This window comes from Aythya fuligula, chromosome 23, assembly GCF_009819795.1.
Source record: "Aythya fuligula isolate bAytFul2 chromosome 23, bAytFul2.pri, whole genome shotgun sequence".
Classification (NCBI taxonomy): Eukaryota; Metazoa; Chordata; class Aves; order Anseriformes; family Anatidae; genus Aythya; species Aythya fuligula.
This window is the reverse complement of record NC_045581.1, coordinates 3,311,748-3,339,586: the sequence shown is the minus strand read 5'-3', so window position 1 is coordinate 3,339,586 and position 27,839 is coordinate 3,311,748. Positions and strand designations below refer to the sequence as shown.

Genomic DNA, 27,839 nt, shown 5'->3' with positions numbered 1-27,839 from the left:
ACAAAGCCCCGAGGGGGGGGGGGGGCAGCAGGAGGGGACGGTCCCCCCCCCCAAAAAAAGCTTTAAAACCCCAATGCTGCCCCCTCCCCTGCTGGTTTTGGGGGTTTTATTTGCAAGGGGAGCCTCAAATGGCTGGGGGGGGGGGGAGGCATGCAGCCCCCCCAGTGTGGGGCCAGAAGGACCCAGGCTTGTTAGAAAGGTTTTTATTTCTCTCTATTTACAGACTGGAATTAAAAAAAAAAAATAATTAACAACAAACCCGTCCCTTCCCCCCCCACCCCCCCCCCCCGGTGGCACAGCCTGGGGGGCACGCGGCTGGGTGCCCCCCCCCCGGCCCTGCCGCATGGCTGGGGGGGGGGGTCCTGGCCATGGGGGGGTCCTGGCCATGGGGGGGGAGGACTGGGACCGAGCCTGGAACATGGGGTAGGGGGTGCCCAGGTGGGTGCCCCCCCCCAGTGCCATCACATTCACATTGTGCCCCGTGCCTCCACGATGCCCCCCCCCCCAGTTAATGCTTGCTGCAGGGGGTGAATCCACCCCGTGCCCCCCCCATAAGGCAACAGGGCCGTGGGAACAGCCCCTGGGACAGACCCCCCCCTGCACCCAGGACCCCCTGTGCCCCCCCCCACTGCAAGCAGGGGTTTATGGCTTTGAGGATTTGGCTCTAATTTAAGGATAGGAGATAAAGGGGGGGGGGGAGCAAGGAGTCCTTTCCCCCCCCCGCATATAGGGGTCCCTGTGTGTCTCCTGGGGCATGGGGAGGGGGCTGTATAAATTAAAGGCGATATAAGGGGGGGGCTGAAGCTCAGTGCTAGGATCTGGGGGGGTGAGCCCCCCCTCTGCCCCCCCCCCCCGGGCTATGCAGAGCTGGGGGCGAGGGGATGGGGCTGGCGTGGGGAGGGGGCACCCCCGGAACCCCCCCCCCCGAGGCCTCTGCTGCTGTGGGGTAGGGGTATGGGGGGCACGGGGGGGGCACGGGGGGGGCACCCACTGTCCTCCCCCCCACCAAAGCACTTCTCAGGTTCAAAGCTGGCTGTGAAGGCAACAAGAGAGGGGCTGGGGGGGTGGGCACGGGGAGGGGGGGGGGGCACATCTGGGCAAGGCGCTGCCCCCCTGAGTCCAAAATCCTTGTGCAAAGCCCCCCCCCCAAAAAAAAAGGGGGCACCCCCCGCACCACCCCATGGCCATTTACAGGGGGGGCGCAGGCAACGGGAGCGAGAAACCCCGCTGCAAAAAGGGGGGCGATTAATGCCCCCCCCCCCCAGCAGGGGGTCACTGGTTGTCCCCCGGCTGGTACTGGGGCTCGGTGGCCGTGAAGTAGTCCTCGAGGAAGGACTGGAGGTACTCGAAGGTGGGGCGCTCCTCGGGCTCCCGCTTCCAGCACTGCACCATCACCTCGTGCAGCGAGGGGGGGCAGTTCCCGGGGCACTGCATGCGGTACCCCCGCTCCACCTGCTCCAGCACCTCCCGGTTGTTCATCCCTAGGAGGTAAGGATCCGGCCCCGTCAGCATCCCGCACCCCCCTCCGGGGAAACCGAGGGTCCTGCGCCCACCCGAGGGTGCCCACCCGAGGGTGCCCACCCAAGGGTGCCCACCCAAAGGTGCCCACCCTGCCCAGGAGGGGGTTGTACCTGGGTAGGGCACCCGGCCTTTGGTCACCAGCTCGGTCAGGAGGATGCCGAAGGACCAGACGTCCGACTTGATGGTGAACTTGCCAAAAAGCGCCGCCTCCGGGGCCGTCCACTTGATGGGGAATTTGGCACCTGGGGGGGGGGGCAAGGGGGAAAGGGGTGAGCCACGGCTGGGGCACCCCAGGGCACCCACACCCAGGGTGACCCACACCTGGGGTGCCCAGCACCCAGGGAACCCATCGCTTGGGGTACCTATTGATGGGGGTGCCCAGTACTTGGGGTGCCCAGCACCCAGGGAACCCATCATCTGGGGTACCCAGCACCTGGGGTACCTATTAATGGGGGTATCTAGCACCCCAGGTGCTTATTATTGGGGGTGCCCAGAACTTGGGGTACCCAGCACCAAAGGAACCCATCACTTGGGGTACCCATTAATGGGGGTACCCAGCTCCTGGGATACCCAGCACCAAAGGAACCCATCACTTGGGGTACTCAGCACCTGGGGTACCCAGCACCCAGGGAACCCACCACTTGGGGTTCCCATCATCCAGGGTGCTCATCACTTGGGGTACCTATTAATGGGGGTACCCTGCACCTGGGGTGCTCAGCACCCAGGGAATCCATCATCTGGGGTACCCAGCACCTGGGGTACCTATTAATTGGGGTATCCAGCACCTGGGGTACCTATTAATAGGGGTACTCAGCACCTGGGGTACCCACACCTAGGGAACCCATCACTCGGGGCACCCATCCCCCAGGGCACCCACTCCCCAGGACACCCAGCACCAGGGGTGACAGCTCCAGGCCCGTGCTGGGACCCAGCAGGGACAGGGCAGCGGTCCCCAAAGCTTTGGGACCGGGGGGGGCTCACCCTGGCGCGCCGTGTACTCATCGTCCTCGATGAGGCGGGCGAGGCCGAAGTCAGCGATCTTGCACACCAGGTTGTCGCCCACCAGGATGTTGGCAGCGCGCAGGTCCCGGTGGATGTAGTTCATCCGCTCGATGTAGGCCATGCCCGCGGCGATCTGGGGCGGGGGGGAGAAGCGTTGGCACCCTTGGGTGTCCCCCCATGGGGGCGCCCACCCTGTGCCAGCCTCCCCGGTACCTGTGCAGCCATGTCCACCAGCTGGGGCAGCTTCAGGTAGCGGCCGTCACCATCCTTTAGGAAGTCCAGCAGGCTGCCTGGGGGCAGAGGGTGCCAGTCACAGAGCCAGCCGTGCCCACCCAAGGGTGCTCTCCCCTTCAGGGACCCTGCCGTGCCCACCCAGGGGTGCCCTCCCCATAGGAAACCAGCTGTGCCCATCCTAGGAAGCCTCGGACCAGGTCCCTGCGCACCCTGGCCGTGCCCAGGCAGGGTGGGGACAGCTCCGGGGGACCAGGCAGGGCACCCATGGGTGCTGCCAGCCGCTCACCTTGGCTCATGAACTCGGTGACGATGTAGATGGGCTCCTCCGACACCACGGCGTAGAGCTGCACCAGCTTGTCGTGCCGCAGCCGCTTCATGATCTGAGCCTCCTCCAGGAAGGCCTCGGGGGACATGGTGCCCGGCTTCAGCGTCTTCACCGCCACCTTGGTGGTGCCGTTCCACGTGCCTGGCCCGGGGACACCGCGTCACCAGGAGGACCCCAAAGGGGACACCCGGCCCCCGCAGGGCCAGGATGGAGGGGTGCGTGGATGGAGGGGTGCGTGGATGGGGGGCGCATGGATGGGGGGCGCATGGATGGGGGGCGCGTGGATCCATGCATGGATGGAGAGGTGCTCGGGCAGGTGAAGGGTGGGTGGTTGCATGGATGCGTGGTTGGAGAGCTGCGTGGGTGGAGGGACGAGCAGAGGAGCAAGGAATTCGGGCCAGGGCAATCAAGGGCCGTGCTACCACCGTGCCCAACCCAACTCAAAGACCTCACCTCGTGGCACGGGTTCGAGGCACCCGCGGGCTCGCCTAACCCCGTTCCCCATCCATCCACGCGGAGCGGTGCCGAGCACCGCCCGGTCCCCACGATGCTGCCTGGGGGGCTGCTCGTGCCCCCGAGCCCCCCGCCCCGGCCGGCTGGGCCAGCCTTACCCATCCACACGTCTCCGAAACATCCCATGCCGAGTTTCTCGTCCAGGCTGATGGATTCCCGCGCTATCTCCCAGGCGTCCTTAGCTAATCCCAAGGTCTGGGGCTTCATAGCGGGGCACGGGAGGGTGAGCAGATGGCACAACCCGTCGTTGTACTCTGCAGGGGCGCAGGGAAGGGGGGAGGCAGGGAGGGGGAGCGATGGGATGAAGGCAGCATGCACGCCGAGCGGGGGGAGCGCGGGGCGCGGGAGGAAGAGGAAGACGACGAGGGACCCCCCCCCCAGGCCTGGTTTTGTCTCCTGCTCATGGCCCCATCTGGGATATGGGGTTATATGGGATCTATATTTGCGGGGAGCACTCGGGGTGCCCTGAAAAAGCAGGGGGTGGGACATTGCCCCAGGGCACCGGGAGCCTGTGCCCATCTCCTGGGGGGGGGGTGCCAGGCCTGGGGGTGCCCCCGCCGCTTTCCCCTCCCTTCTCCGCTCGCCCCGGCTCGCCCGCCGGGCCCTACCCATCCACACTTCCCCGAACTGCCCGTTGCCCAGCTTCTTGAGCAGCTGCAGGGACTCGCGGGGGATCTCCCACACGTCTTTGGTTTTGACCGAGAGGTCGGCCAGCTTGGGGGTCCCCTTGGGGCACGGCACGGCCAGGCGGCAGCACAGCCCGGCCGCCCGCTCTGCGGCACCGGGGAGAGGCAGGCGTCACCCTGGGGTGCCCCCAACCCTCGCCCCCCGCCCTGATCCCGCTGCAGTGCCCCCCTCCCCAAAACACACACGTGGGGTGCGCTCCCTCCCACCGGGGACAGCCCTGCAGCCCCCCAGCCCCGTTTCGGGGTGATGCCCCCCCCCAAGACCCGGGGGCTATTTACCTTCTCCGGAGGCCGGGTGCTCCCTGCACCAAGGACACGGAAAATTGGGGACCCCCGGGGGTCCCCCTCCTGCTGCCACCAGCACAGCCCCCGCCTCCTCCAGTTAAACCCAGTTGGCCCAGCAGGCTGGGTGCTGCCAACCGGTCCCCTGGGCTTTCCCCACCGCCCCCCACCACCCCCCACAGCCCTCCCACCCTACCTATGTAGTGCTGGACCAGCTGCTGCACGGTGTCGAACTGTGCCCGCGTGGTGATGTAGTACCCCCCGCTGTCCAGCTTTCGGATCTTATAGTGCTTCACGTGGTCGCCCTTGGCCTCGTCCCAGTCCCGGATGGAGAGGGAGTAGGCACCTGGGTGGGAGAGGGGGTGAGGGGTGGCATGGGGAGGGGCACAGGGCACGGCCCCCCTGACCCCACAGCCCCCTACACCATCCCCATGGCCCCCCTGACCCCACAGCTCCCCACACCATCGCCACAGCCCCCTACACCATCCCCATGTCCCTCCTGACCCCACAGCTCCCCACATCATCCCCATGTCCCCCTACACCATCCCCATGTCCCTCCTGACCCCACAGCTCCCCACATCATCCCCATGTCCCCCTACACCATCCCCATGTCCCCCCTGACCCCACAGCTCCCCACATCATCCCCATGTCCCCCTACACCATCCCCATGTCCCACCTGACCCCACAGCCGCCTACACCATCCCCATGGCCCCCTACACTGTCCCCATGGACCCCTACACCATCCCCACGCCCCCCCTAACCCCACAGCCCCCTACACCACCCCCATGTCCCCCCACACCATCCCCATGTCCCCCTACACCATCCCCACGTCCCCCCTGACCCCACAGCCCCCCCCACCGTCCCCACGCCCCCCACCTTTTGTCGTCTCGCTCTCCCGGATGAGGAAGGTGCCCCTGCAGTTCCCGTGGCACAGGAGCTGCCGCTCTGCATCCTTGCGCCCAATTTTCCCAAAGTACCACCTGTGGGGGGGGGCAGGGGTGGCATCAGCACCGGGGGGGGGCACCCATGGGTGCTCCGAGTCCCCTTGTTGGCACCATGGACTTCACTTTGCAGTGGGGCCAAGCAAGGTGTGAGCATCATGTGAGTATCATGGCACGGTTACGGGGTGCCAGCACGCCTGGGTGTCCCCCCCCCGTGTCCCCCCCACCCCATACTCACTCCTCTGCCTGGATGGAGTCCACGGGGGCCACGTAGTTGCTGGGGATGTAGCCCGTGTCGCCCGAGCTCAGCGACCTGGCCTCCCACCAGTCACCCTCGCTGGGGAGAGACGGACGGACGGTGAGGAGGGGCGGACAGACGGACACCCAGACCCACCCCGCGCACAGCACCCCCAGCCCCCGCTGTCCCCCACCCCCGAGGGCACCCACCCCAGGGCTCTGCTGGGGCCACCCAACTCGTGACACACGTGGGTTGCCTTACTGGTGCCCAGTAAGGAGGAGGGTCCCCAGCCTGGCTCATACTGGGAGTACTGGGAGCACCTTCCCAAGTGGGATAGGGGGCCGGGAGGGGTGCAGGGGGGGGGCTCACGTGTTGTTGATGATGTGGAACTTCTCCCCTTTCTGAAAGCTCAGGTCATCCTCCGTCCTGGCCTCGTAGTCGTACAGGGCGATGAAAAGCGTCACGCCCCCCCCTGCGGCACACGGAGGGCACCGTGGGCGAGCCCCGTCCCGGCCAGCACCCATGGGTGCAGCCAGGACCCCCCCCACACACCCCCCTCCCCAGCTCGCCACTGACCTGTGATGCTGCTGCCGTGCACCTGCAGCGTGTTGGAGGGGTAAAAGGGCGCGGGGGTGGGCACGGCGGGGCCGTGGAAGTTGTTGAAGTCGGGGATGTGGGTGAAGGCGCCGCCGAGCTGCGCGGGGTCGGGGTCGTACTGCAGGGGGGGCACTGACGAGGGCCCCCCGCCGCTCCCCGCCTGCCCCTTGCCGGCCACCTTCTCCTTGCAGTGCACGCAGCCCATCCTGGCACGGCCTGCGGGGCGGACGGACGGACGGACGTGGGACTGACGGATGCTTGCAGGCAGCCCGACTTCCCCTGCACCCCCCCCCCCCACCCCTCCCCAGCACCCAGGGGTGCTCCCCTCCGCCGCGACCCCACTCACGGTGACGGCTCCGCGGGGTCACTTCAGCTGCTCCATGGCACCGCGGGGAGGACGAGAGGCACCTGGGGACGGCGGGGAGGGCGTCAGGAGGGGGGGGCAGAGCCCCTGCGTGGGCTAAAACATCCCCGCCAGGCTTCCAAAAACCCCGCACGGGCTGCCAGACCCCCGCCAGGCTTCAAACATCGCCGCATGGGCTGCGAGAAGCCTGCATGCTTGCAATACCCCCTGCACGGGCTGAAATACCCCTCCCCGAGCCGAAACGCCCCTGCACAGGATATAATACCCCCCGCGAGGTCTTCAGCCTTGCTGCACGGGCTCGAAGGGCTGTGCAGGAGCTCAAACAGCCCTGCAGGAGCTGCAGCCCGGCTGCACGAGCTGCAATATTTCTGCACGGGCTGAAACCACATCCCGCCAGGTCCCCCCCCCCAGCCAGCCCAGCGCCTCCTTCCAGGCAGCGCAGCGTCCCCCCAGCCGCCGCGCCGGGGCCGGAGGGAGCCCCCCAAAAACGTCCCCGTCCCCGTAACCCTGAGCTGCTGGGGGAACTGGTGGCTCGGGGCAGGAAGGGCCCCGCTCGCCTCGCTGCGGTTGCGGCCGCGCTTTTCCGGCCAGCTCTGTGAGAAGGTGTGGAGGAGGAGGAGGAAATAGGACCGAGGAGGAAAGGGACGGAGCTGGGCCCTAAGCCCTGGCCCCCCGGGGGAGCTGCCCCAAAGGGGATGGAGATTTGGGGGTCCCAGCCCTGCGGGGGTCCCACCCCCACGGGGGTGACGGCCCGGGGCTGTGCTCGGTGCCGCAGCCACGTCCCGGCCCCTGGGCACAGCTCAGGTCCTCTCCCCGAGATCTGAGAGGCAAATGTGGGGGTTTTGGGGCCGAGGAAACGTTTCACGTAGCTTTCCCCCATCCCAGTCCCTGGCTCTCCTTTCCTTCTCTCGGCAGCAGGTTTCGAAGCACCAAACAAGCTCGAGCGGCCCCGGGCTCTCCGTGGCCACCTGGGCTTTCAACACCGGCCGTTTGGCAAGGCCGGGGCTGTTGCAGCCGGGACAGAATTGCCAAACCCGAGAGGGCCTGGCTGGTTTTTTGGGGCTTTTTTTTTTTTTACTTTTCTGAGAAGAAGTTGGTGTTTCGGCTGACAGCCGTTTCCAGCTCTCGCAAACCCTCTTCATAACCCTCTTCATGAGAAACCCTTCGCTGGCACCGCGCTCCAACACTTCCCATTTTGCCGAATTTCTCCGCTGAACTCAGCAGCCGGGGGTCAGGGAGGGCACGGGGCAGCTCCCAGACAGGCACAGACCCCAAATACCCCCACACCTTGGGGCTTAGCCCCAACCACCGCACAGCATCCCACCCGCCCTCGAAGGCTGGCCCCCAAAAACGGCTCCCTGGGGTCATTTTTGGGGAGGGGACGCGTGCTGGCGGCCGGTCCCGGGAGCAGATGGGCAGCGAGCCCCCCCCCAGGCCGGCTCCACCTGCGCCGGTGCCACCACGGTGCCAGCTCGCGCCCTGCCGTGCCCCCTCCGTGCCGCACGGACACCCGGCCAACTCGTCCCCCCCCTGCTGCCACGGGTCTGGGAATTGTCACCGTCCTCCTGGCCATCTGCTCCCCCTGTCCCCCCCCAACCCCAGAGCCTGGTTTCCCGGTGCTGGTGGCACGGGGAGGTTTCCAAAGCGGGTGGTGGCCAAGGAATGAGCTCAGGAAGGGAGGGACCCGGAGCGCTGCCCCAGCCCTGAGCCGGGGTCTGGTGTCCCCAGATGTCACCCTGCTGTCACCCCATGGGATCACCCCAGCCCCTTCCTAAGGGGACGGAGGGGTCGGGTTCGGGGGGGTGCAGACGCACGGAGAGCTCTGGAGGCTCTCCGAATACCCCAGACCCGGTGCCCTGGGGACAAACCGAGGTGGCATCGGGACCAACGCCTGGACAAAGGGGGGGACCCCACAGGGACGGGGAGCAGGGGGCACCCCGCAGGCCCTGATGTCACCTTCACAGCAGGAGGAGGAAGCGGCCAGGGAGAGCGGCGTGGGGGAGGAGGAGGAGGAGGAAGAGGACGGTGCCGTGGCCTCCGAGGGGAACCTTGTGGCTGGCGGGGTCCCAGGCATTGGGGACGGCAAAACGGGGTCAAAAATGGGACGCTGGCGGGGCTGAGCAGCGACACCGCGTGCTGCAGCCCCTCGGGCACCTTGTGGCCCCCCAGGGCCGTATCCCACCCCCTGCCCTGCGCACTCCCGTCCTTCCCACGTGGCCCCGCACCCCTGGCAGCTCTCTGCCCTGCCGCAGCCTCCCTGGGGGAAGAGGAACCGAGATCGCTGCACGGCGCAGCCTGCGGGGTCCCCTCGGTCACCCCGCGGCACTGGGGTCCCAGCTGCAGCCCGGCGGGGGACAGTGCCACCTCTCGGGTCCTCGTTAGGACGTGGGGGCCTCCAGCCACCTCCCTTCCCACCAGGAGCCCCGCAGACACCTCCATGGGGGGGGGGATGAGGGGACACCTCCTGCCTCCCCACCGCCCCCAAGAGATGACAGCATCACCCGTGGTGGTCCCAGCGGGTGTCCCACCCTAATGGGGACGTGGCAGGGCAGGGAACCCCACAGCTGCCCATGGGACACACAGAAGCCCCTTCCCCTCCCTTGCCATGTATGGGGCAGGCTGGGGGGGCTCCACGGTGGCTTTTGCCCCCCCCCACCAACCCGTGGCTGCCCCAGGAGGTACGGCAGCCCTACAAGCAGTCCACCCCAAGAAGCCCACCTGCGCCAAGCCCCCCAGCATGGGGGTGCCCCTCGCCCCCCAGCCCCGCCACGGGCCGAGCCGTGGCCCCCGCTCTGCTCTCCCCCCCCCGCCTGCCCCCCAGCCTCCCAGCCCCATGGCTGGCGGGGGGGGGAAGGCAGGATTTCCGCTGGAAGGAGCAGCAATTCCCGGATCCCAGGGGCTGCAGGGGAGGAGGACGGCGGCCAAGAGCGCAGCGCGGCCCCGAATACAATGTCCCGGGAGGAGCAGGGCGGGGAGGGAATTGTGCGGGGCAGGAAGCGCCGAGTTCCTGCTCCTGCCTGGGACACACCAAAGGGCCGGGGACGAGGCCGAGCCGCCGGCTGCAAGGGGGGGGGCACCCGGTTGCAATGGGTCCCCCCCCCCCCAACCCCAGCCCTACGTGCGCCCGGAGGTGTCCCCCGGCACCCAGCCCTGGCTGGGGGTGGTGGAGGTCGGCACGGTGGTGCTGGCAGGCTAAGGGTACCCGTAGGGTTTGGGGGGTCACAGGTGCCCCCCACCCCATATGGGTCCCCCCCCCAGCCCCCTCCCCAGCTCTGTTTTGTCTCAGCAGCCTCCCCGTGGCTGCCCTAGTGCTGGGAGGGCAGCTGGAGGCTGCCTCCCCCCCCAGGATGAGAGAGGCCGGGGGTCTTCTGCCCCCCCCTCCCCATCTCCAGCATCACCGCAGAACCTGGAGAGGGGGGCAGCGAGGTAGGGCCCCCCCCCATGGGTTCCCCCAACCCCACAGCTCAGCGCCCCGTCCCAAACCCATGCCACGCTCGAGGTGGGTGTCAGTGCACGGAGACCCCCCCCCCAAAAAAAAAAACCAACAAAACACTTATCAAGGGGATAGAGGGGACCCCCCCACCTGCCCGCAAACCAACCCGACCCCCCCCCAGCTGCCCTCCCACCACCCCCGTGCATCCCTCCTACCGTCAGCCCTCCTGCTCTGGCTCGCATGGAGCCCGGCGACCCCCAGCCCCCCCCCAACTCCTCTCTCCAGCGGGGTCCCACGGCAGCACCCAGACCCTCCCGGCGCTGGGGACCGGGGGATGGCTCTTGGGGGGGGGGGCTCAGCAGGGCACAGCCGGGTGGGTGCCGAGGGGAGAAGCGGGAGCGCGTGTGCGTGCGGCTCCCCGCCTCGGAGCAGCTCTCGCCGCCGAGCCGAGCTTCCCCTCCCCTCGCCCCCCCTTCCTCCCCGCTCTCCCGGTGATGCTTCATTGTACCAGCCAGCCCCAATGCACGCGGCGGGGCCCAGCACCTTCCCGTGCCCCCCCCCAGGACACGGTGGCATCGGGGGCGCACACGGGACGGGGGCTTTGGGGACCCCCATCTGCGGCGCAGCCCCACGCAGGGGCTGCTGGTGGGTTATGGGGTATACGTGGGGTTGTCGTGTTCCCAAAGCTGTGTGTGTGGGGTCGGGGTGCTGCCTGACCCCAAATGCATCCCTGAGCCCCCCCCCCCTGTAGAGCAGGGGATGGCACGGGGACGGGCACGCTGCAAATATGGGGCAGGGATAAAACGAGCCCAAGGAGCGGGGTCTGCGCCGGGACGGGGTGAGCTGGGACAGGGCGAAGCTGTGGGATGGTGACGAGTGTCCCAGCTCCCCGGGGGGTGGGACCGTGTCCCCTGGGGGCTTCCGTGGGTCCCCAAAAGGGGCCCGCAGCTCTCAGCCTGCTCATGTGCTCACTGCGGCCGTCGGCAGCGCCCCAGCCACCGGACTCCTTATTTACGCCTCGCCCAGGTGAGGCTGCAGGTGGGAGGCTCCCAAGATTTGGCACCAAACCCCAAAGCCCAGCCAGCCCCGGGAGAAGCACTGAGCCCCCCTACACCCCCCCTGGGCTCCCAGTTTGGGTGCTGGGACACCGAGAGCCCCTCGAGCTTTTGGCATCCTGGCTCCAGGGGGTCCCGGGGAGGGGTCCCTCGCAGCGGGGGTCCGCCAGGCAGAGTTTTGGGGAGGTGCGAGGTGCTCCCCGCAGGCGCCGACCTCTTCTTTCCTGTGTGACAGCAAGTCCAGCCCCGGGGCTTCCTGTTCTCATGCGGGGATGGGGACGGGGCTGGCCGAGGCCACAGATCCCCATCGGGACGGGCACGAGGCCACCGGTGCCCCTGGGGGGGGACAGGGTACAGCAGGGGGGCGGCCGCTCACTGCCACCGTCCCATGGGTGCTGCCACCACCGAGGGACCAGGGCAGCTCCCAGGGTGCTGGGGGAGGCTCAGCACCCGTCCCCAGGCAGGTTATGGGGTCAGCCTGGCTAAACTATGGGGACAGGAGCCGGCTGGAGGGCTGTTCCTTATGGGAACAGCCTTGCCAAGGGGGCTCTCTGTGGGGTGGAGATGGGGCTGGTGGGGCACAACCCCTGCAGGAGCCCTACATGCGGGGAAGGATGGAGCCCTGCATTTGGGGAGCCCCCAAAGCCCTTGGGGGGAATAGGGTGGGTGGTGGCTCCCCCGTGCTGCTGGAGGAGGCGCACGTCCCCCTTTCCTGCGTGGTGAGGAGCCCCCAGCTCTCCCCGAGCACCCCGGAGCCGAGCCTGTGGGGCTCCCCCGAATGGATCCAGCCGATCCCATGCGCCCCATCGGGCACCACATGATGCCGGCTCCTTCCCTCCCCCGGGGAGGGCCCAGGCTCGGCCTTAAAACCGGGAGCAGGTCCCGGCGAGCGGGGGCGACGGGGGCGAGGATGGGCGTGCTGGGCTGGCTCGTGGCCTCCGCGCTCTGCGCCGCCGTGCAGGGTGAGTCTGTGCCCCGGGACGGTGCCGAGGCACTGGGGGGTTTGGGGTCACCCCAAAGCTGCGGGAACTCCCATGGGTCTTGTCTCCCCATCGCTGGGTTTATGGGAACGCAGGGCAGGGTGGAGAAGGGTTTTTTGTGGGGTGTGCCAGGCCCTGTGCTCGGAGCCCCTGGGAGAGGAGGGCTGCGGGGTGGTGCAGTGCCTTGAGGGCTTGGCGAGGGGGGAGGATGAAAATAGGGCTGCACCGAGCCAGGCGGCTTGAACGCACGCACCAACCCCGACCATTTCCCTGTTTTTGCAGAGAGCAGCGGGGGGAGGCGGGCAGGTTGTTGCCGGAAGCGTTGGGGGGGACAGGGGGAGCCGTGCCCCCCAGTTCCCCTCCCCGGGTGCCTGGGGCACTGCGCACGTCCCGGGGGCACTGGCTCCATCGCCGCTCCCCACGTGCTGGGCACCACCTGGGGGTGCCCCGATTTTTGGGGACCCCCTGATTTTGGGGTGCTGGGACCCATCAGAAAGGTGCTGACGGAGGGGAAGGCTGGCTCCCAGGGCGTGTTGGCGTGGGGTTGCACAAGCTGCGAGCCCGGGAGGGGCTGCAGGGAACGGGAGTGTCCCACTGCGGGCTGCCCTGCGGCCCCGCAACCCGGCCCCATCCCTGCTCGTGCCTTGCAGGACAGCACCAGGGGCTCTCCCGGCCGCTGCCCCACTTCGGATCCATCTACCATGTCAGAGGTAACGGCCCCGAGTCGGGGCTGAGGGCGGCCAGGACCCCTCAGCACCATGGGGGGAGCGGAGGATGCGCAGCACCGGGGCATCCCAGTGCCCAGCTGGCACGGCAACTGGTGCACGTGGTGGTGGTGGGGGGGGGACCCCTGGGGACAGCATCCCCCATGGGTGCTGGGGGTGTCTGTGATGAACATAGTGTGTTTGGGGGCTCGGGGAGGGATGTGGGGTGCTGGGGCTGAGCTGTGCTGGGTGCTGGGTGCTCCGCAGGGGTCATCAACCTGCCCTACGCGGAGATCGAGGAGCCCTTCGAAGCCTGGTACAACCTGACGGGGAACAAGAGCCGGATCCAGTACTATGGGGGTAGGCAGGGGGGCACAACCCATACAGCCGGACCCGTCTGCGCCCGTCCCTGTGGGAAGGGAGGCTGAGAGCGGGACCCCCGTGCCTCAGTTTCCCCCCCTGGGTGGCGCAGGGCAGGTGATAACGTACCAGCTGGCCGGGGTGAAGCCCTACGGGATGCAGTACAAGATCACTCCCGAGACCACCGAGAAGGAGGTGAACGCCAGGAAATGCTTCCAGCTGCCCGGCTCCAAGGAGGACGTGGTCAGGATCCAGAGTGTCTTCCCCAGCCTGGAGGGCTTCAAGGTGAGGGGAGGCAAAGGACAGCCCGGATCCCACCCGCTGCCCGCAGCATCCCCGGGGCTGGGGGCTTTGGGCCGTGCTCCCCCCCGTTCCTGCTCGCCTCTGTGTGGTGCAGGGTGCCGGGGCAGGCTGCGGCAGGTCCCCGCACCCATGGGTGCAGGGAGGAGGGTCACTTCCCCACGCGGCTCGGGGCCAGACGCCCGGCTCCTTTCCCAACCCCAGGAGCCGTGTTGGGACGTGTCGCAGCCCACACAAGCGCCGGTGTTTCGGGACAGCTCGGGCAAGTCGCTGCATGGCAGCCTGGCTCCCCCCGTCCCCAGCCTCCGGCGGGGCTGGCTGCGGCACCCGGATCCCTGCTGGCCATGGGTGCCCACGGAGGGGCCGGGAGGGGAGGTAGGGACACGGGTCACACCCCAAAAACCTGTCCCTGTGCCCCCAGTTCCTGCGGGAGGAGTACTACCAGGGCCGGTACTGCGCCGTGTGGCAGAACGTCACCCTCTGGGCGCAGAAGAAGAACGTCTACACCCTGTGGGTCACCAACTCCAGCTGCGGGGTGGCCCCCGTCCACTACGAGATGCGGGGCTACAACAGCCTGCTGGGCTCCCACTACGACAAGTACGAGATCTCCTACACCGACTTCGACAACAGCTTCCCCTCCTCCGTCTTCGACATCCCCGTGAACGGTGAGCGGGGCCGGGGCCCCCACCCTGCCCCTCCTCCTCGGCTGGCTCTCGAGCTGACGGGGTCCCCTAATTGCACCCTAGAGACGAAGAAATGCGGGCTCCTGCCGGGGACCACGGCGGAGCACCGGGTGCTGGCGAACCCCATGGAGGACCTGGTGGGGCGGCAGCAGCCGCGGGCGCACGAGGTTTTCCACCACTACCGGCGGCGCTTCGGGCGGCGTTACAGCTCGGCGCGGGAGCTGGAGCACCGGCAGCACGTCTTTGTGCACAACATGAGGTGCGGGGCGGGTTGGGGGGCACGCACTGACCCCCCCCCGTGTGCTGGGGAGCCGGGTGCTGCGGTGTCCTCAGCGGTGCCGTCCCCGTCCCCAGGTTCGTGCACTCCAAGAACCGCGCCGCGCTCTCCTACACGCTGGCGCTGAACCACCTGGCCGACCGCACGCCCCAGGAGCTGGCGGCGCTGCGGGGCCGTCGCCGGAGCGGGGCTCCCAACCACGGGCTGCCCTTCCCTGCCGAGCGCTACGCCGGCCTCATCCTGCCCGAGAGCCTCGACTGGCGCATGTACGGTGCGTGCCGGGTGGGGTCGGTGCGCGGTGCCGCTCTGCCCGGGGTTGGGTGCTGGTAGAGGGGGTGGGTGCTGCCCATTGGGGTGGGTGCAGAGTCCGGCCGAGTTGCCTCGTGCTCCTTTTCCATGCCAGGGAGCTCCAGAGGGGCTCATCCAGCCCGAGGCAGCTCCGTTGGTGCTGGTTCCCCCATGCGCCCATGTGCCGGGAGCGATGATCCCTGGGGATGCTCCAACCTCAGGGTGTGCAGCCGGAGGTTTGGTGCATCCCCTGCTACAAGAGGGCACCAAGCCCTGTCTGCAAAGCACCTGGGGAGTGCTGTGAGACCTCGAGTCCTGCCCCAGTTTCCCTTTCACCCACCCCATTTGTCCCCAGGCGCGGTGACCCCTGTGAAGGACCAGGCTGTCTGCGGCTCCTGCTGGAGCTTCGCCACCACGGGTGCCATGGAGGGTGCCCTCTTCCTCAAGGTGAGAGCGAGCGGGGACGGCCAGGGTGGCCACGGGGTGCTGGTCCCCGTCCCTGCAGCGTGTCCCCTCCCCGCAGACCGGCGTGCTGACCCCGCTGTCCCAGCAAGTCCTCATCGACTGCTCCTGGGGCTTCGGGAACTATGCGTGCGACGGGGGCGAGGAGTGGCGAGCCTACGAGTGGATCAAGAAGCACGGCGGCATCGCCAGCACTGAGTCCTACGGCAGCTACAAGGGGCAGGTGAGGGTGGCCCCGTGCCCCTGCCGGGGTCCCCAGCTCTCAGGATGTGTCCCTCAGCACCCTGCAGGGATGCTAACGGGCTCTGGGGACGGGCCAGCCGCCCTTTCCCCAGGGCACGAGAGTCCCTGCGGTTCCTTGCAGCGCGGAGCCAAGCCCTGGGGCTCAGCCAGGCGGTTTCGTCACCGCTGCCTCAGTTTCTCCTCTTGCATAACAGGGACGAGGCTCCTCTGCCGTGGGGTGGTGACACAGCCACGGCTCCCCGGGGTGCAGGGGTGGTGCAGGGCTGCCCGAGGACAGGGCAGAGCAAGGGGCTTGGGGACAGAGCAAGGCGCCCATGCGGCATGCCAGGGAAACGTCCCCTTCGTGGTGGGCAGCAGGGGCTGGGGCAGGGACCCTGGCACATCCCAAATCCCACACCAGTCCCTGCACGGGAGCAGGGGGCAGCCGGGGGCATGGCGGGGAGGCGACTTGGGCGCCCCCGCTGACGCTGCCCCCCCCGGGGTGCCGCAGAACGGGCTGTGCCACTACAACCAGTCTGAGATGCTGGCCAAGATCACGGGCTACGTCAACGTCACCTCGGGCAACATCACGGCGGTGAAAGCTGCCATCTACAAGCACGGCCCCGTGGCCGTCAGCATCGACGCCTCGCACAGGACCTTCTCCTTCTACTCCAACGGCGTCTACTACGAGCCCAAGTGCGGTGAGTCGGGCACCTGGGACCCCTGGGAACCCCTCCCCGTGATATCGGGCAGGGCTGGAGGGGGTGAGAAGCCCTCCAGCTCCCCTCCTGGGGGGCTGCTGTCCCAATGTGCCCTCCCCTGTGCCGTCCCTCGCAGCGAACAAGCCGGGGGAGCTGGACCACGCCGTGCTGGCCGTGGGCTACGGGGTGCTGCAGGGGGAGACCTACTGGCTCATCAAGAACTCCTGGTCCACCTACTGGGGCAACGACGGCTACATCCTCATGGCCATGAAGGACAACAACTGCGGGGTGGCCACCGAGGCCACCTACCCCATCCTGGCCTAAGGCACTTGCCAGCTCTGTGGGGGGAACCTGAGGGCACCCAGCCCCGGAGCAGAGCCTTCGTTGTGACCCGGGGTGCGGGAGGGAGGTGGGGACCTGGGGGGACCCCCATGGTGCAGGAGGAAAATCGGACATGGAACAAGATGGGAACGTGGTGGGACAGGGCTGCTGGGAAATCAGCCGTGGGCTTGCCAATAAAGACCCCAGAAAAATAATTTTGGCTTCTATGGGAGGGTTTCGAGTGCTGCCCGCCTGGCTCAGGTCCCTGTCCCGGCCCTGGGGACAGCCAGCTGCCCTCAGCAGCCCCCCGGGGACGAGGGACGAGGCTCTCCCAGCCCTATCTGGAGTGGAGCACAAACCCCCCCGGGGCTTTCTGCTGAGACCAGACATTCCTGGAGCACGGGGAGAGGGGGGGGGTGCAGCCACCCTCTGCCCCACTGCCCTGGCTCTGTTGTGGCTCCGGGACTGGGTGGCACTTGTGGTGTCCCCAGCCCCCAGCCGGGCTCCTCAGCACCCTGTGGGGCTGCTCCCTGTTTGGGGGGGGACACCCTACAACCCCCCCCCAGGAGAGCAGGTTTGGCACGGGAACATCCTTCAACCAGCACAGGGAGGGCGAGCTCTGGCTGTCCTCCCCCCTTGGCTGTCACCTCTCTGGGGCAGAAGCATTTTGGGGGGGCAGCAGCCCCCGTGTGCCTTGTGGTGCGTGCAGCCATCCCACACCCAGCCCTATCAGCACTGTTTGGGGCTCGGCGGCCCCATGGGCGCTCGCTGTCACCTTGGGCTGGGGTCCAGCTGGCCCCGCTGCAAGTAGGGGGGGGTGAAGGCCACCGCCGCGCTCCTGCCCGGGCCCTCCTTCCCCACGGCGCTCCTGGCATCTGGGCTCTCTCCTTTTTTCCAATTAACCCCCCTCTAATTGCAGTCCTGGGCTCGCCCTGCTAGGACGTGGGGGTGTAGAGGTTTCTGCACCCCACCGTGGGGACAGGGGGGACAGGGGGGGCATCCAGGAGGGCAGGGAGCACCCCGAGGGGCTGCGGTGTGGGTGCAGGGTGTGGGTGCTCTCCTGGGTGCTCTCCTGGGTGCTGCAAGCTGCAGTGCTGGGGGCACCCCCAGCACCCACCCCTGGGGTCCCAATCCATGGGACACCCCCCCTGAGCCCAGGGGTGCCCCCACCACAGTGCCCACAGGCATTTGGATCCCACCCTGCTTCCCCTGACCCCAAACCCTGCGAGTGCACGGCATCAGCACCCACCCTGCCACAGGTGGGAAGGGCACCCTTGGGTGCTCGTGGGGGGGCTGGGGAGGGCAGCACAAAGCCCCACCTCCCCCTCGGGCTGATCCTGGCCAACGGGAGGGATGGGGCCGTGCCCGACGGCTGCCGGCAGCTCCCTGCCCACCCACCGGGGGTATTTAAGGCACCCCTGGGCGCAGGGCAGCACCGTGGGCTGGGGCGTGCAGGATGGAGGGGTTGGGGTGGCTGCTGGTGCTGGGGGCTGCCCTGCTGCTGGGTGAGAGCCCCCCTGCCCTGGCTGCACCCCTGGGCGAGAGGGGGAGGCCTGGGGGAGCGGGGACCCCCGCCTTGGGGACCCCCATTCTCTGCCCTGCCTGGGCAGGGTGCGCTCCCCCAGGCTGTCCCCCCTCTCCTAGGTTTTTTTTGCAGGCTTTGAGGCAGCCCTGCGCACGGAGAGCTGGGCCACCAGCAGCTTAAAAGGCTTTTTTTTTGCTTTTCTTTTCTTTATTTTTTTCCTTTCCAGGAGCAGAGAGCAAAGCTCTGCTGGAGACACCCACGTTTGGGGACATCTACCACGTCACAGGTACCGCTCGGGGACCTGGTACCCTGCTGGGACGGTGCCAGCCAAGGGACCCAGCACCCCCGGGTGCCCCAAACCCAGGGCTGGGCACGTCCCTGCTGTGGGGTGCTGCGGGTGGGAGCAGGGTGGTGATGCTGTGGGGTCCCGGGGTGCCCGCAGGAGTGCTCAGCCTGCCCTACGCGGAGATCAGGGAGCCCTTCGAAGCCTGGTACAACCTCACCGGGGGCAAGAGCCGCATCCAGTACTACGGCGGTGGGTGCGCGGGGGCTGGCGGCCGCCCCCATCCCTCTGCTCCCTCCGGGAGCCCCCTGGGAGCCGGGCTGGGCTGGAACCCGGTGCCGTCCCCGTCCCCAGGCCAAGTGGTCACCTACCAGTTCGGCTCCGTTGAGCCTTTCGGCGCCAGCTTCAAGGTGACGCCGGAGACCACGGAGACGGAGGTGAACGTCCGCAAGTGCTTCCGCATCAACGGCACCGACGGGGACCTTGTCACCCCGCAGAGCGTCTTCCCCAGCCTGGAAAACTTCAAGGTCAGCCCCGGGCATGGTCCCCGAGGAGCTGGAAATGAGGCAGGGGAGGGGATAAGGGACACTGATGGGCATGGGGTGGTTGGGAATGGGTAAATGCCTCCGTGCGAGGGCAGAGGTGGTTGGGAACGGGTAAACGCGAGGCCGGATCCAGCCCCGGGTGCTGGAGGAGGAGGAGGAGGGCTCTCACCCCGTGGCACGGTGTGGCTGGGGCGTGCTTCTGGCTCGTTGGGGACACGGTGGTGGCACAGTGTCCCTGACACCCGCTGTGCCCAGTGGGTGCGGGAGGAGCGCTTCCGCGGGCAGCGCTGCGCCGTCTGGCAGAACGTCTCCTACTGGGGCCACAAGAAGAATGTCTACACCCTGCGGGTGGGCGGCTCGGCCCGCGGCCCCGTGCCCCTGCACTACGAGGTGCGCGGCTTCAACAGCCTCCTGGGCTCCCACTACGACAAGTACGAGATCGACTACGCCACCTTCAGCCACCGCTTCTCCCCCGAGGTCTTCCAGCTCCCCGACGGTGAGCGGCTGCGCAGCCGGGGCCACCCCGCGGCTCTGCGTCCTCTGATTTGTTTTAATTTATTGCCAAGCTCCCCGTAATTCGGGTCGATCGGCTGGGGGGGAAAAAAGGAGGTGGGGAGAAACCTAAAAATGCTGAGAGCTGGGTGATCCCGTGCTGGGTGCGGTGTCCCCCCAGTGCCAACCCCAATCTGCGCCCCTGCGGTTTGGGGTGCGGGCGCTGCACCCCGCTGCGGGGATGGACCCCGTTGGACCCCATCCCTCCCCATGCTCCCTGCAGGCGTGCAGTGTGAGCAGTGGCCCGCGGCCGGCCCCGACCACCGCATCATGGCCAACCCCATGCGGGAGTTTGTGGGGACGGACGCGGCGCACGTCCACCACCGCCTCTTCCACCACTACCGGGAGAGGTTTGGGAAGCGCTACGGCAGCGAGGAGGAGCATGAGCACCGCCAGCGCGCCTTCATCCACAACATGCGGTAACGGGGAGGTGGTGGGGAGACCCGGGGGGGCTCGGGGATGTTCCCCTCGTCCCGCAGCACCTTCATCCCGTCCCCGTCCCCAGGTTCGTGCACTCCAAGAACCGCGCCGCGCTCTCCTACACGCTGGCGCTGAACCACCTGGCCGACCGCACGCCCCAGGAGCTGGCGGCGCTGCGGGGCCGTCGCCGGAGCGGGGCTCCCAACCACGGGCTGCCCTTCCCCAGCCAGCTCTACGCCGACCTCCACCTCCCCGAGAGCCTCGACTGGAGGCTGTACGGTGAGCAGGGACCCGGCGGGGTGCGAGCCTGGAGTGTGCCCAAGGTTTGGGCTCTGCTTTCCGCTCCAGGCTTTGTGCAGGTCCTCGAGTCCTGCCCCAGTTCCCCTTTCACCCACCCCAATTGTCCCCAGGCGCGGTGACCCCCGTGAAGGACCAGGCTGTCTGCGGCTCCTGCTGGAGCTTCGCCACCACGGGTGCCATGGAGGGTGCCCTCTTCCTCAAGGTGAGAGCGAGCGGGGACGGCCGGGGTGGCCGCAGGGTGCTGGTCCCCGTCCCTGCAGCGTGTCCCCTCCCCGCAGACCGGCGTGCTGACCCCGCTGTCCCAGCAAGTCCTCATCGACTGCTCCTGGGGCTTCGGGAACCAGGCGTGTGATGGGGGCGAGGAGTGGCGAGCCTACGAGTGGATCAAGAAGCACGGCGGCATCGCCAGCACCGAGTCCTACGGGCCGTACCTGGGGCAGGTGAGGGTGCCCGGGGGGCTGTGTGCTCCCACCCTGCACCCTGGAAACCTCTCCAGGACCCCAGTGCCACCTCCGTGTCCCCCCCAGAATGGCTACTGCCACTGCAACCAGTCGGAGCTGGTGGCCCCGCTCGCCGGCTACGTCAACGTGGAGCCGGGCAGTGCCACGGCGCTGAAAGCCGCGCTGGTCAAGCACGGCCCCGTGGCCGTCAACATCGACGCCTCGCACAAGTCCTTCGCCTTCTACGCCAACGGCGTCTACGAGGAGCCCCGCTGCGGTGAGCTGGGTGGGGGGCACCCAGCAGGGTCCCTGTCCCCCTCACGGGGTCTGGGGCTGGCACCCCGGGGGCGTAACGTCGGTGCCAGGCTGGCTGAGGGGCTGCACCCAGAGCAGGGATGGAGCCGGAGACGTCAATGTTTGAAATCTTTTCCCTCTCCCAGGGAACGAGACATCGGAGCTGGACCACGCGGTGCTGGCCGTGGGCTACGGGGTGCTGCACGGCAAGAGCTACTGGCTCATCAAGAACTCCTGGTCCACCTACTGGGGCAACGACGGCTACATCCTCATGGCCATGAAGGACAACAACTGCGGGGTGGCCACCGCCGCCTCCTTCCCCGTCCTGGCCTGATGGGACGCGGCCCCGACGCGTGCCCTGTCCCCACCGCGTCCCCCTGTGCAGCTCTGGCTGGATGTGGGGCACCACGAGGTGACCGTGGGGCGGAGGGGGGCAGCGCAGCCAGGAGGGCAGAGGGGTTTTGGGGAGGTGTTTTGTCATTTTGGCAATAAATGCTGCGAGAAGCCATCCTGTCCGCGGTGCTGGGGTGTCTCCCCCCCACCCAGCCTGCTCCCCGTCTGGGTTCTGTGTCCCCTAACCCCAAGGATTTCAGTGCCAGCCCCCCCTTCCCAGCAGCTCTGGATGCTGGGTCCTCTTCTCTGGGCCCCCACGTGTGTCAGTGCCTGGTGCCTCAGTTTCCTTAAATACTTGGGGAGAAAACAGGATTTCTGGGGGTTTTCATGTTCCAAGAACGGAAGGAACCCAAAGGATCCCCTGTGCTGTGGGTGCTCCTGGGCGCTGGGAGGACGCAGGGTGCAGGGCAAGAAGGTGGGTGACGGTGACAGAGCCACGGGGAGGGGGACAGGGCGGGTTCCCGGGCACATCCCTGGGGCACGGAGGCTCTGTGCAACCCCCCCGGGGAGCAGCCAGGCGTGGAGCTGCCGCCCCAGCTCTGCCACGTTCCTTTTTTCACCCTTCTCCAGTGCTTTACCCCAAATCTTCATGGCTGGGGGAAAACCCAAGCCAGAGCCCCAAGGGTTTAGGGAGGCCGCTGCTGCTGTGGGGCTGGCCCTGAAAGGGTCCTGGCTGTCCCCCAGTGTGGTGTGGGGTCTGCAGTGCTCAGGGTGCTGGTGGGGTGCTGGTGGGGTGCTGGTGTCCCAGGTGGGAGCTGTTGGCACCACCAGGCTCTGCCCTCCCCACCTGAGCCCATTTCGCAGCTGGGGGGAGCCCCCAGGAGGGGCAGAGGCAGCTCCTGGTGGTTTTGGGGAGGGAGGCAGGGGGCTGAGCCCCCAGGGTGCCCCTTTCATCCTGCCCTGGCTGTGCCCCCCGCCAGCAGCTGCCGTCCTCGGGGATTTCAGGGGAAGCAGACGCCAGAAGCAGACCGAGGAAATGGAGCTGCAGCTCCTGGGGGGCTCCAGCTCCAGCTCTGGGGACCTTGGAGAGGTGGCGTGGGGAGGCTGGCCCCAAACCCCACACGATTTGGGGGGGCAGCTGGAAATGGTCCTAAGGGTGGAGAGGTGAGCAGCGGGGAGCTGGGGATGCTGGGCGCACCCTGGGGGTCCTGGGGGAGCAGCTGGTGATGGGGGGGGGGCCCTGTGTGTCCCCTGGGAAAGGGGGACCTTCTGCCAGTGGGGGGTGTGTGAGGGGGTGGCGGGGACAGCACGGGGACAGCAGTGTCCCCAGGGTGTCCCCTGCAGCGTGCTGCTCCCCGCTGGCACCTCCTGGGGGGCAGCAGGGCTGGGGGTCCCGCAGCAGGAGGAGCCCCCAGGGGTTTGGGGTCTGTCCCCTTGGCCACGGGGCACAGACCCCTATAGTCATGCTGGTGGCATGGGCAGAGCCCCCCGAACACCCTGGGGGGCTTCCTGGGCGGGGGGGGGACGGGACGTGGGAGCCCCTGCACATTTCTGGCCGACCTCTGGCTGCTCTGCAGCACCCCACGGACGCACCCCCCACCCAAAACGCCACCCCCATCCAGCACAGCCACAAAACCCTGCCCGTGGCACCCCACAGAGGGGGCACAGCACCACCTCCACGGATGGGACTTCCCCCGCTGCATTTTATTTTATTTTTTTGACCCTCAAAGCTCCCAAAGCAACGGGACCGGGGGGCCCCGAGACCAAAGCAACGGGGTGGAGGGTGCCCGGCCCCGCACCTCCAGCTGAAGGCGATTCCCCTGTGCACGCAGGGGCTGCATCCTTCCCAAAAGGGGCTTGCGGTGGCCGAGGGCAGCGGTGCTGAGCAGCTCCACCCTCGTCACACCCTTATTTTGTCTAGCAAATGGCCGGGGCGAGCAGCGAGCGTGCTTCCTTCCCCGGGGGAGCGCCGCGCTGGCTCCCGCCTGAGGGCCGTGATGTCTCCTCGTTTTCCTCTCCCTCCTTCACCTGCTTCTCGGGCAATTTGCCGCACTGATTTCCGAAGGGGTCTTCAATCATTCCCGGCAGGGGTTGCTGACTCCAACGCGGGGCTGGGAGGGGAACGGTGGCGGCACGGGGGGTGCTGGGGGTTTGCTCTGGGGGGAGGCCGGGGCTGAGCGGCTTCGATTCTCCCCCGCCTGCAGTCGATAAACCCGGCCGTGACTTTCAGGGAGCCGTGACTTTCAGGCTCCCTTCGGGCGGGTGATGCTCTGAATTCGCTGCCGAACACGCAGGAGGCTGCGGGAGCAACCGCAGGGTGGGCGCCCCCAGGAAGGGGTTGGCAGGAGCCTGGGATTCTGCAGCTGTGGCACCGGGCACAGCCGAGGCTCCCGGGGTGGGTGGTGAACATGGCTGGGAGCTTAAAAAGATGGGTTTATTTTTTTTGGAGGGGGAGAATTTAAGAAAGGAGGCACCTGAGAAGCGGCCTGCTGCTTGCTGGGCTGAGCTGTGAGCCCCAGGCCAGGCACAGCGAGGAGCAAACACCCTAAAAGCCTCTGTTGGGGAAAGCAAATGGGGCTGGGAGATTTACCCTTACTAAGATTTAATCCACGCGTTTGAGCTTCTGGTGCTGGGGGTGGATGTGGGGCTGAGCAGGCAGCGAGCACGGGCAGCTCAGAGCTGGGACATCCTCGGGGCTGGTGGCCCCGTGCCCTCGAGACAGGGACAGGGATGGGTGCTCCATCCATGGAGGGGTCTCCTTGGGGGGGAAAAGGGCTCCTCAGCTCCCCCTGGGACCCCTGTGCCCATGAATTCCCCGCTGTCCTCACCAGGCACGGGACGGGAGCCGCTGTTCCCTGGCACAGCCGGGTCCCCATGTGCCCATCGGGGCGAGCAGGGGGCTCTGGGCTTCTTCCCCCATCAGCTAACATCACGATATGCCCCTAAAACGGAGCCCCTGGGCTGCAGCCTTTCCCCTGCAGCGCTGCCAGGGGCTCCTCCAGCTCCATTTTCCCCCCGTGGAGCTCCCCGAGCTGCCCAGGCACCGAGCCCCGTGCCAGGTCCCCAGCTCCCAGCGGGGCTGGAAGCCTCCTGGCTGCCCCCGAACCTCTCCAACCCCAATCCCTGCTGAGACAGGGACGGGAATTTGGGGACAATCCCGGCTCCAGGCTGGGCTCTGACCCTCGTACTCAGAGCCCAGCGAGGCGAGATGGAGCGCCCCGTGGCAAACAAACCCCAGGAGGCGTTTTTGTTGCAGGGAAAAACGCTTTCTGCAGGCGAGAGCACCCAGAGCTGGGGGATGGCTCTGTCCACGCACCCAGAAACCCCATCCAGAAGCTTGGGGTGGGCTGAATTCACCAAGGTAAATCATCCTGCGAGGCAGGGCAGCTGGGATTTCAGGGGGTTGGGGAGCCCCCGCAGCCCTGCCAGGTGGCCAGAAAACGCGCTCCGGCCCCAAAGCTGGTCGCCTGTCAGCACAGGATGAATTATCCGCAAAAACCTCTGGCTGCTTGCGCAAAACAAGGTAATTATTCAGCAGGCCGGGGGCAGGGGGGGAGCCAGGACACGGAAATATCATCCGTAAGTGATTGGGATGGAACCGCAGGCGGAGCTGGGGGGCAGCAGCTGGACACGAGTCGGTTTGGCAGCTCCTGGGGTGGGCTCCCGGGGGCTGTGGTGAGCTCCCTGCACCTCCCACAGCGGGTGCGTGGACGGGGGGACCCCTGTGACAAACCCACTTTGGATTTGGGGTGACAAACACTGCATTTTGGGACAGGAAACGTCGCTTTTTGCTATAAAACTGGAGCGTTTTGGAGCACAAGTGGCTGCCTCCAGTGAGACCAGAGCTGTTGGCCTCCAGGAGATGCTGAGCGAGAGGCTGCTGGCGAGGCGAGCGTGGCAAACCAGAGGCAGGGCCTTCCTGCACGGCTCTTCTCCTCTCACCCTTCCCTCAGTAGCAGCCTCACAAACGCTCGTCCTCAGCCAAACGCTTCTCCCTTGGCGGCCGTGGCTGCTCTGGCAGGTTTCTCGCTCGCATTCTCCAACCAACCGTTCCCTTCCTGCAGCTCCAGAGATTTGCAACCCCCCTGACTTTATTTTTTAATTTTTTTTGGAGGTTTTTGTTTCTCGCCACAAGCCGCTCGTGGCGTTTACGTTTTCCAGGTGCGCTGTCAGACCCCGGGGAGCCGGGCGGCCCCGATCCTCCACCTCCACCCCGTTTCCCTCAGAAACCTTCCTCCCAGCATCCCAGCCCCTGGTTTGTTTGAAGGGTTTTTGTTTGAAGCTCCCCGCCCGCCTCTGCCAAGCCCCGCTCTGCCTTCTGCTTCCACCGCCTGCCATTCCCCAACGCCGCAACGCAACGAATTTCATGAAATTAAGCATTTCTCCTACACACAGCATATTTGCCCGGCGATTATAACCAGTCCCCGAGGTAGCCAAGCACAGCAGGATTTCAGTTTAATATGCACACCCACGCAGCCCTGCTAAAAACCCAAGGCACTCCCCCGGTCCTGCTCGGGAAGCGCCGCGCTGAGCAGCTCGGGTTTCAGCTCCACCACTCGAACAAGCCAGGACTGGGAATACTCCGTGAGCTGCTGCGAGGAGGGAGAAAAAAAAAAAAAAAAAGAGAGAAAAAGAAGGTGGGAAAGTAAGTTTCTGAAAGATTTCAAGGTATCCCCAGCGGCCCGGGAGCACGCAGGGTTTAAGAACGCGGCGATGTCAGGCAAGGCAGGCACAGAAGCAGCGGCTGCGGGTTCGTTAACGCGGCCACGGCGCCCTGCTCGCTTCGCCTCGGGCTCGCAGAGGACTTTTAACTCCACAACGCGTGGGTTCCCCGGGTTGTTTGGGTGGGCAGCACGTCTGGAGGTCCGCAGCACCTGCTCGGCGTCACGCTGTAAGAATGACAACTGCTGCCTTGAAAAATAAAATGAAATAAAAGGAGTGAATCGCCCTCTTTGTGCAGGGGATGATTTGCAGCCCTGGTCCTGCCCCGTGCCCGGACCCTCCCAGCCCACGCACGTCGCAGTCGGGCTGGGCTCTGCCTGGGCCCAGCTGCCCTCGCAGCGGGCCAGGAGTCAGGGCAGAGGAAAACCAGGCTTCCCCTTGGCTGCAGATGCTCCCTCCTACCTCCTTTTCCCTTCCTTTTCCTCCTATTCTTACATCTGACCTCTCAGGCACAGTCAGGCTGCCCTGCCTGCACCCCATGCCCGTCTCCACCTCCCCAGCTCTGCTCCCCCTTGCCCTGCTCCTCCTGCAGCCCCCCGCTCCCTTCCTTCCCCCCGCAGCAGCTGGCTGCCGCGTGCCCCTCGCCCCGTGCTCCCTGAAACGGGACAGGGCAGTTACAGGGCTCTGCCTGACCCCAATTCCTGGTTTTGGGCCCGCACAGGGCTCTGCTCTTGGCACAGCGGGGATTGAGCCGAGCATGGAGCAAGGCCATGGGCAGGACCAGGGCCAGGGCCAGGCCCGTGGATGGGACCGGGACCAGGGCTCTGTACAGGACCAGGATCAAGCCCCTGGACAGGACCATGGCCATGCCCCTGGGTGGAACCAGACCCTTGGACAGGGCCAGAACCCAGACCAAGTCCCCAGACAGGACCAGGACCAGAACCAGGCCCCTGGACAGCACCAGACCCTTGTCCTTGGCCCAAGCCCCAGCCCTCAGCCCGAGCCCAGGCCCCTGGACTTGGCTCAAGCCCCTTTCCTCATCCCCAGCCCCTGCTCCTGGCCCAACATGGATCGAACCCAACCTGGAGAGTGCCTTTGGGCAGGCCCAGACCCAGACCCAGACCCCTGGACAGGCCCAGGATGAGAACCAGGCCCCTGGACAGCACCACACCCTTGTCCTTGGGCCAGACCCCAGCCCTCAGCCTAGGCCCAGGCCCCTGGACAGGCCCAGGCCCAAGCCTCAGGATGGGCCCAGACCCCTGGCCGGGCCCAGACCCTTAACCTTGGCCCAGGCTCCAGCCCTCGGCCCAGGCCCAGGCCCATGGACGGGCACAAGCCCTGTTCCTTGGCCCAAGGTGGAGCAAACCCCACTGGGAGCGTGCCCCTGGGCAGCACCATCAGCACCAGGCCCAGGCCCAGGCCCAGGACTAGGCCCAGGCCCTGGACCCAGGCCCCTTCCCTTGGCCTTGGCCTTGGCCTTGACCCACCCCGGCCCCTGCTCATCCCCAGGCCCCTGCCCTTGACCCAGCCCATCCCCAGGCCCTCGCCCCCTCCCCGCCCCCTGCCCTTGGCCTTGGCCCTTCCCCAGCCCCCCCCCCCCACTTCCGCCTTCCCCTCCCCTCCCCTCCCGTCCCGTCCCGTCCCGCCGCGCTCTCGCGAGACTTCCCCGCCTGCCCCCCCCCCCCCTCGCCGCGTCACGCGCGGGGCCGTTGCATCACCGCCGCGCGCCCTCTGTGACGTCACCGCCCCCTCCCCTCCCCTCCCCTCCCCACCCGGCAACAACGCTCGCGGAGGGGGGAAAGGGCGGGGGCCTCCCCCGCCCCGCCCCCCCCGCGGAGCGACGCGCTCGGCGACCAATGAGAAGCGGCGACGGTTTGGAGCGGCGGGGGAGGCGGCCAATGGGAGGGGAGGAACGGGGCGGAGGGGGCGGGGCGGAAGTAAAGGGGGGCGGGCGGGCGCGGCGGGCCGGGCTGCGCCTGTCAGCGGCGGCGGCGGG

At 67.4% G+C, this 27,839-nt stretch overlaps 3 protein-coding genes across 3 annotated transcripts; 2 read left to right on the top strand and 1 right to left on the bottom strand.

Moving 5' to 3' along the window:
• Window positions 1-1,118: 1,118 nt before the first annotated feature.
• Window positions 1,119-10,471, bottom strand: FGR (FGR proto-oncogene, Src family tyrosine kinase). Its single transcript, XM_032202223.1, has 13 exons — window positions 10,352-10,471; window positions 6,686-6,747; window positions 6,319-6,555; window positions 6,112-6,214; window positions 5,743-5,841; window positions 5,440-5,543; window positions 4,760-4,909; window positions 4,204-4,368; window positions 3,044-3,223; window positions 2,737-2,813; window positions 2,503-2,656; window positions 1,632-1,763; window positions 1,119-1,481 (listed from the first exon to the last, which is right to left on the bottom strand). The coding sequence occupies exons 3-13, from the start codon at window positions 6,542-6,544 to the stop codon at window positions 1,273-1,275; spliced, it is 1,599 nt and encodes a 532-aa protein (XP_032058114.1). The 5' UTR covers window positions 6,545-6,555; window positions 6,686-6,747; window positions 10,352-10,471; the 3' UTR covers window positions 1,119-1,272.
• A 1,630-nt stretch (window positions 10,472-12,101) lies between these two features.
• Window positions 12,102-16,495, top strand: LOC116498203 (digestive cysteine proteinase 1-like). Its single transcript, XM_032202462.1, has 11 exons — window positions 12,102-12,153; window positions 12,822-12,881; window positions 13,143-13,235; window positions 13,348-13,520; window positions 13,957-14,200; window positions 14,282-14,477; window positions 14,573-14,766; window positions 15,139-15,230; window positions 15,307-15,468; window positions 15,979-16,168; window positions 16,305-16,495. Exons 1-11 carry the CDS (start codon window positions 12,102-12,104, stop codon window positions 16,490-16,492), a joined length of 1,644 nt encoding a protein of 547 aa, XP_032058353.1. The 3' UTR covers window positions 16,493-16,495.
• A 1,933-nt stretch (window positions 16,496-18,428) lies between these two features.
• On the top strand, window positions 18,429-21,182 carry LOC116498202 (digestive cysteine proteinase 1-like). The gene is made up of 9 exons (XM_032202461.1): window positions 18,429-18,549; window positions 18,652-18,824; window positions 19,098-19,338; window positions 19,618-19,813; window positions 19,900-20,093; window positions 20,225-20,316; window positions 20,393-20,554; window positions 20,642-20,831; window positions 20,995-21,182. Exons 1-9 carry the CDS (start codon window positions 18,429-18,431, stop codon window positions 21,180-21,182), a joined length of 1,557 nt encoding a protein of 518 aa, XP_032058352.1.
• The last annotated feature ends 6,657 nt before the right edge of the window (window positions 21,183-27,839 follow it).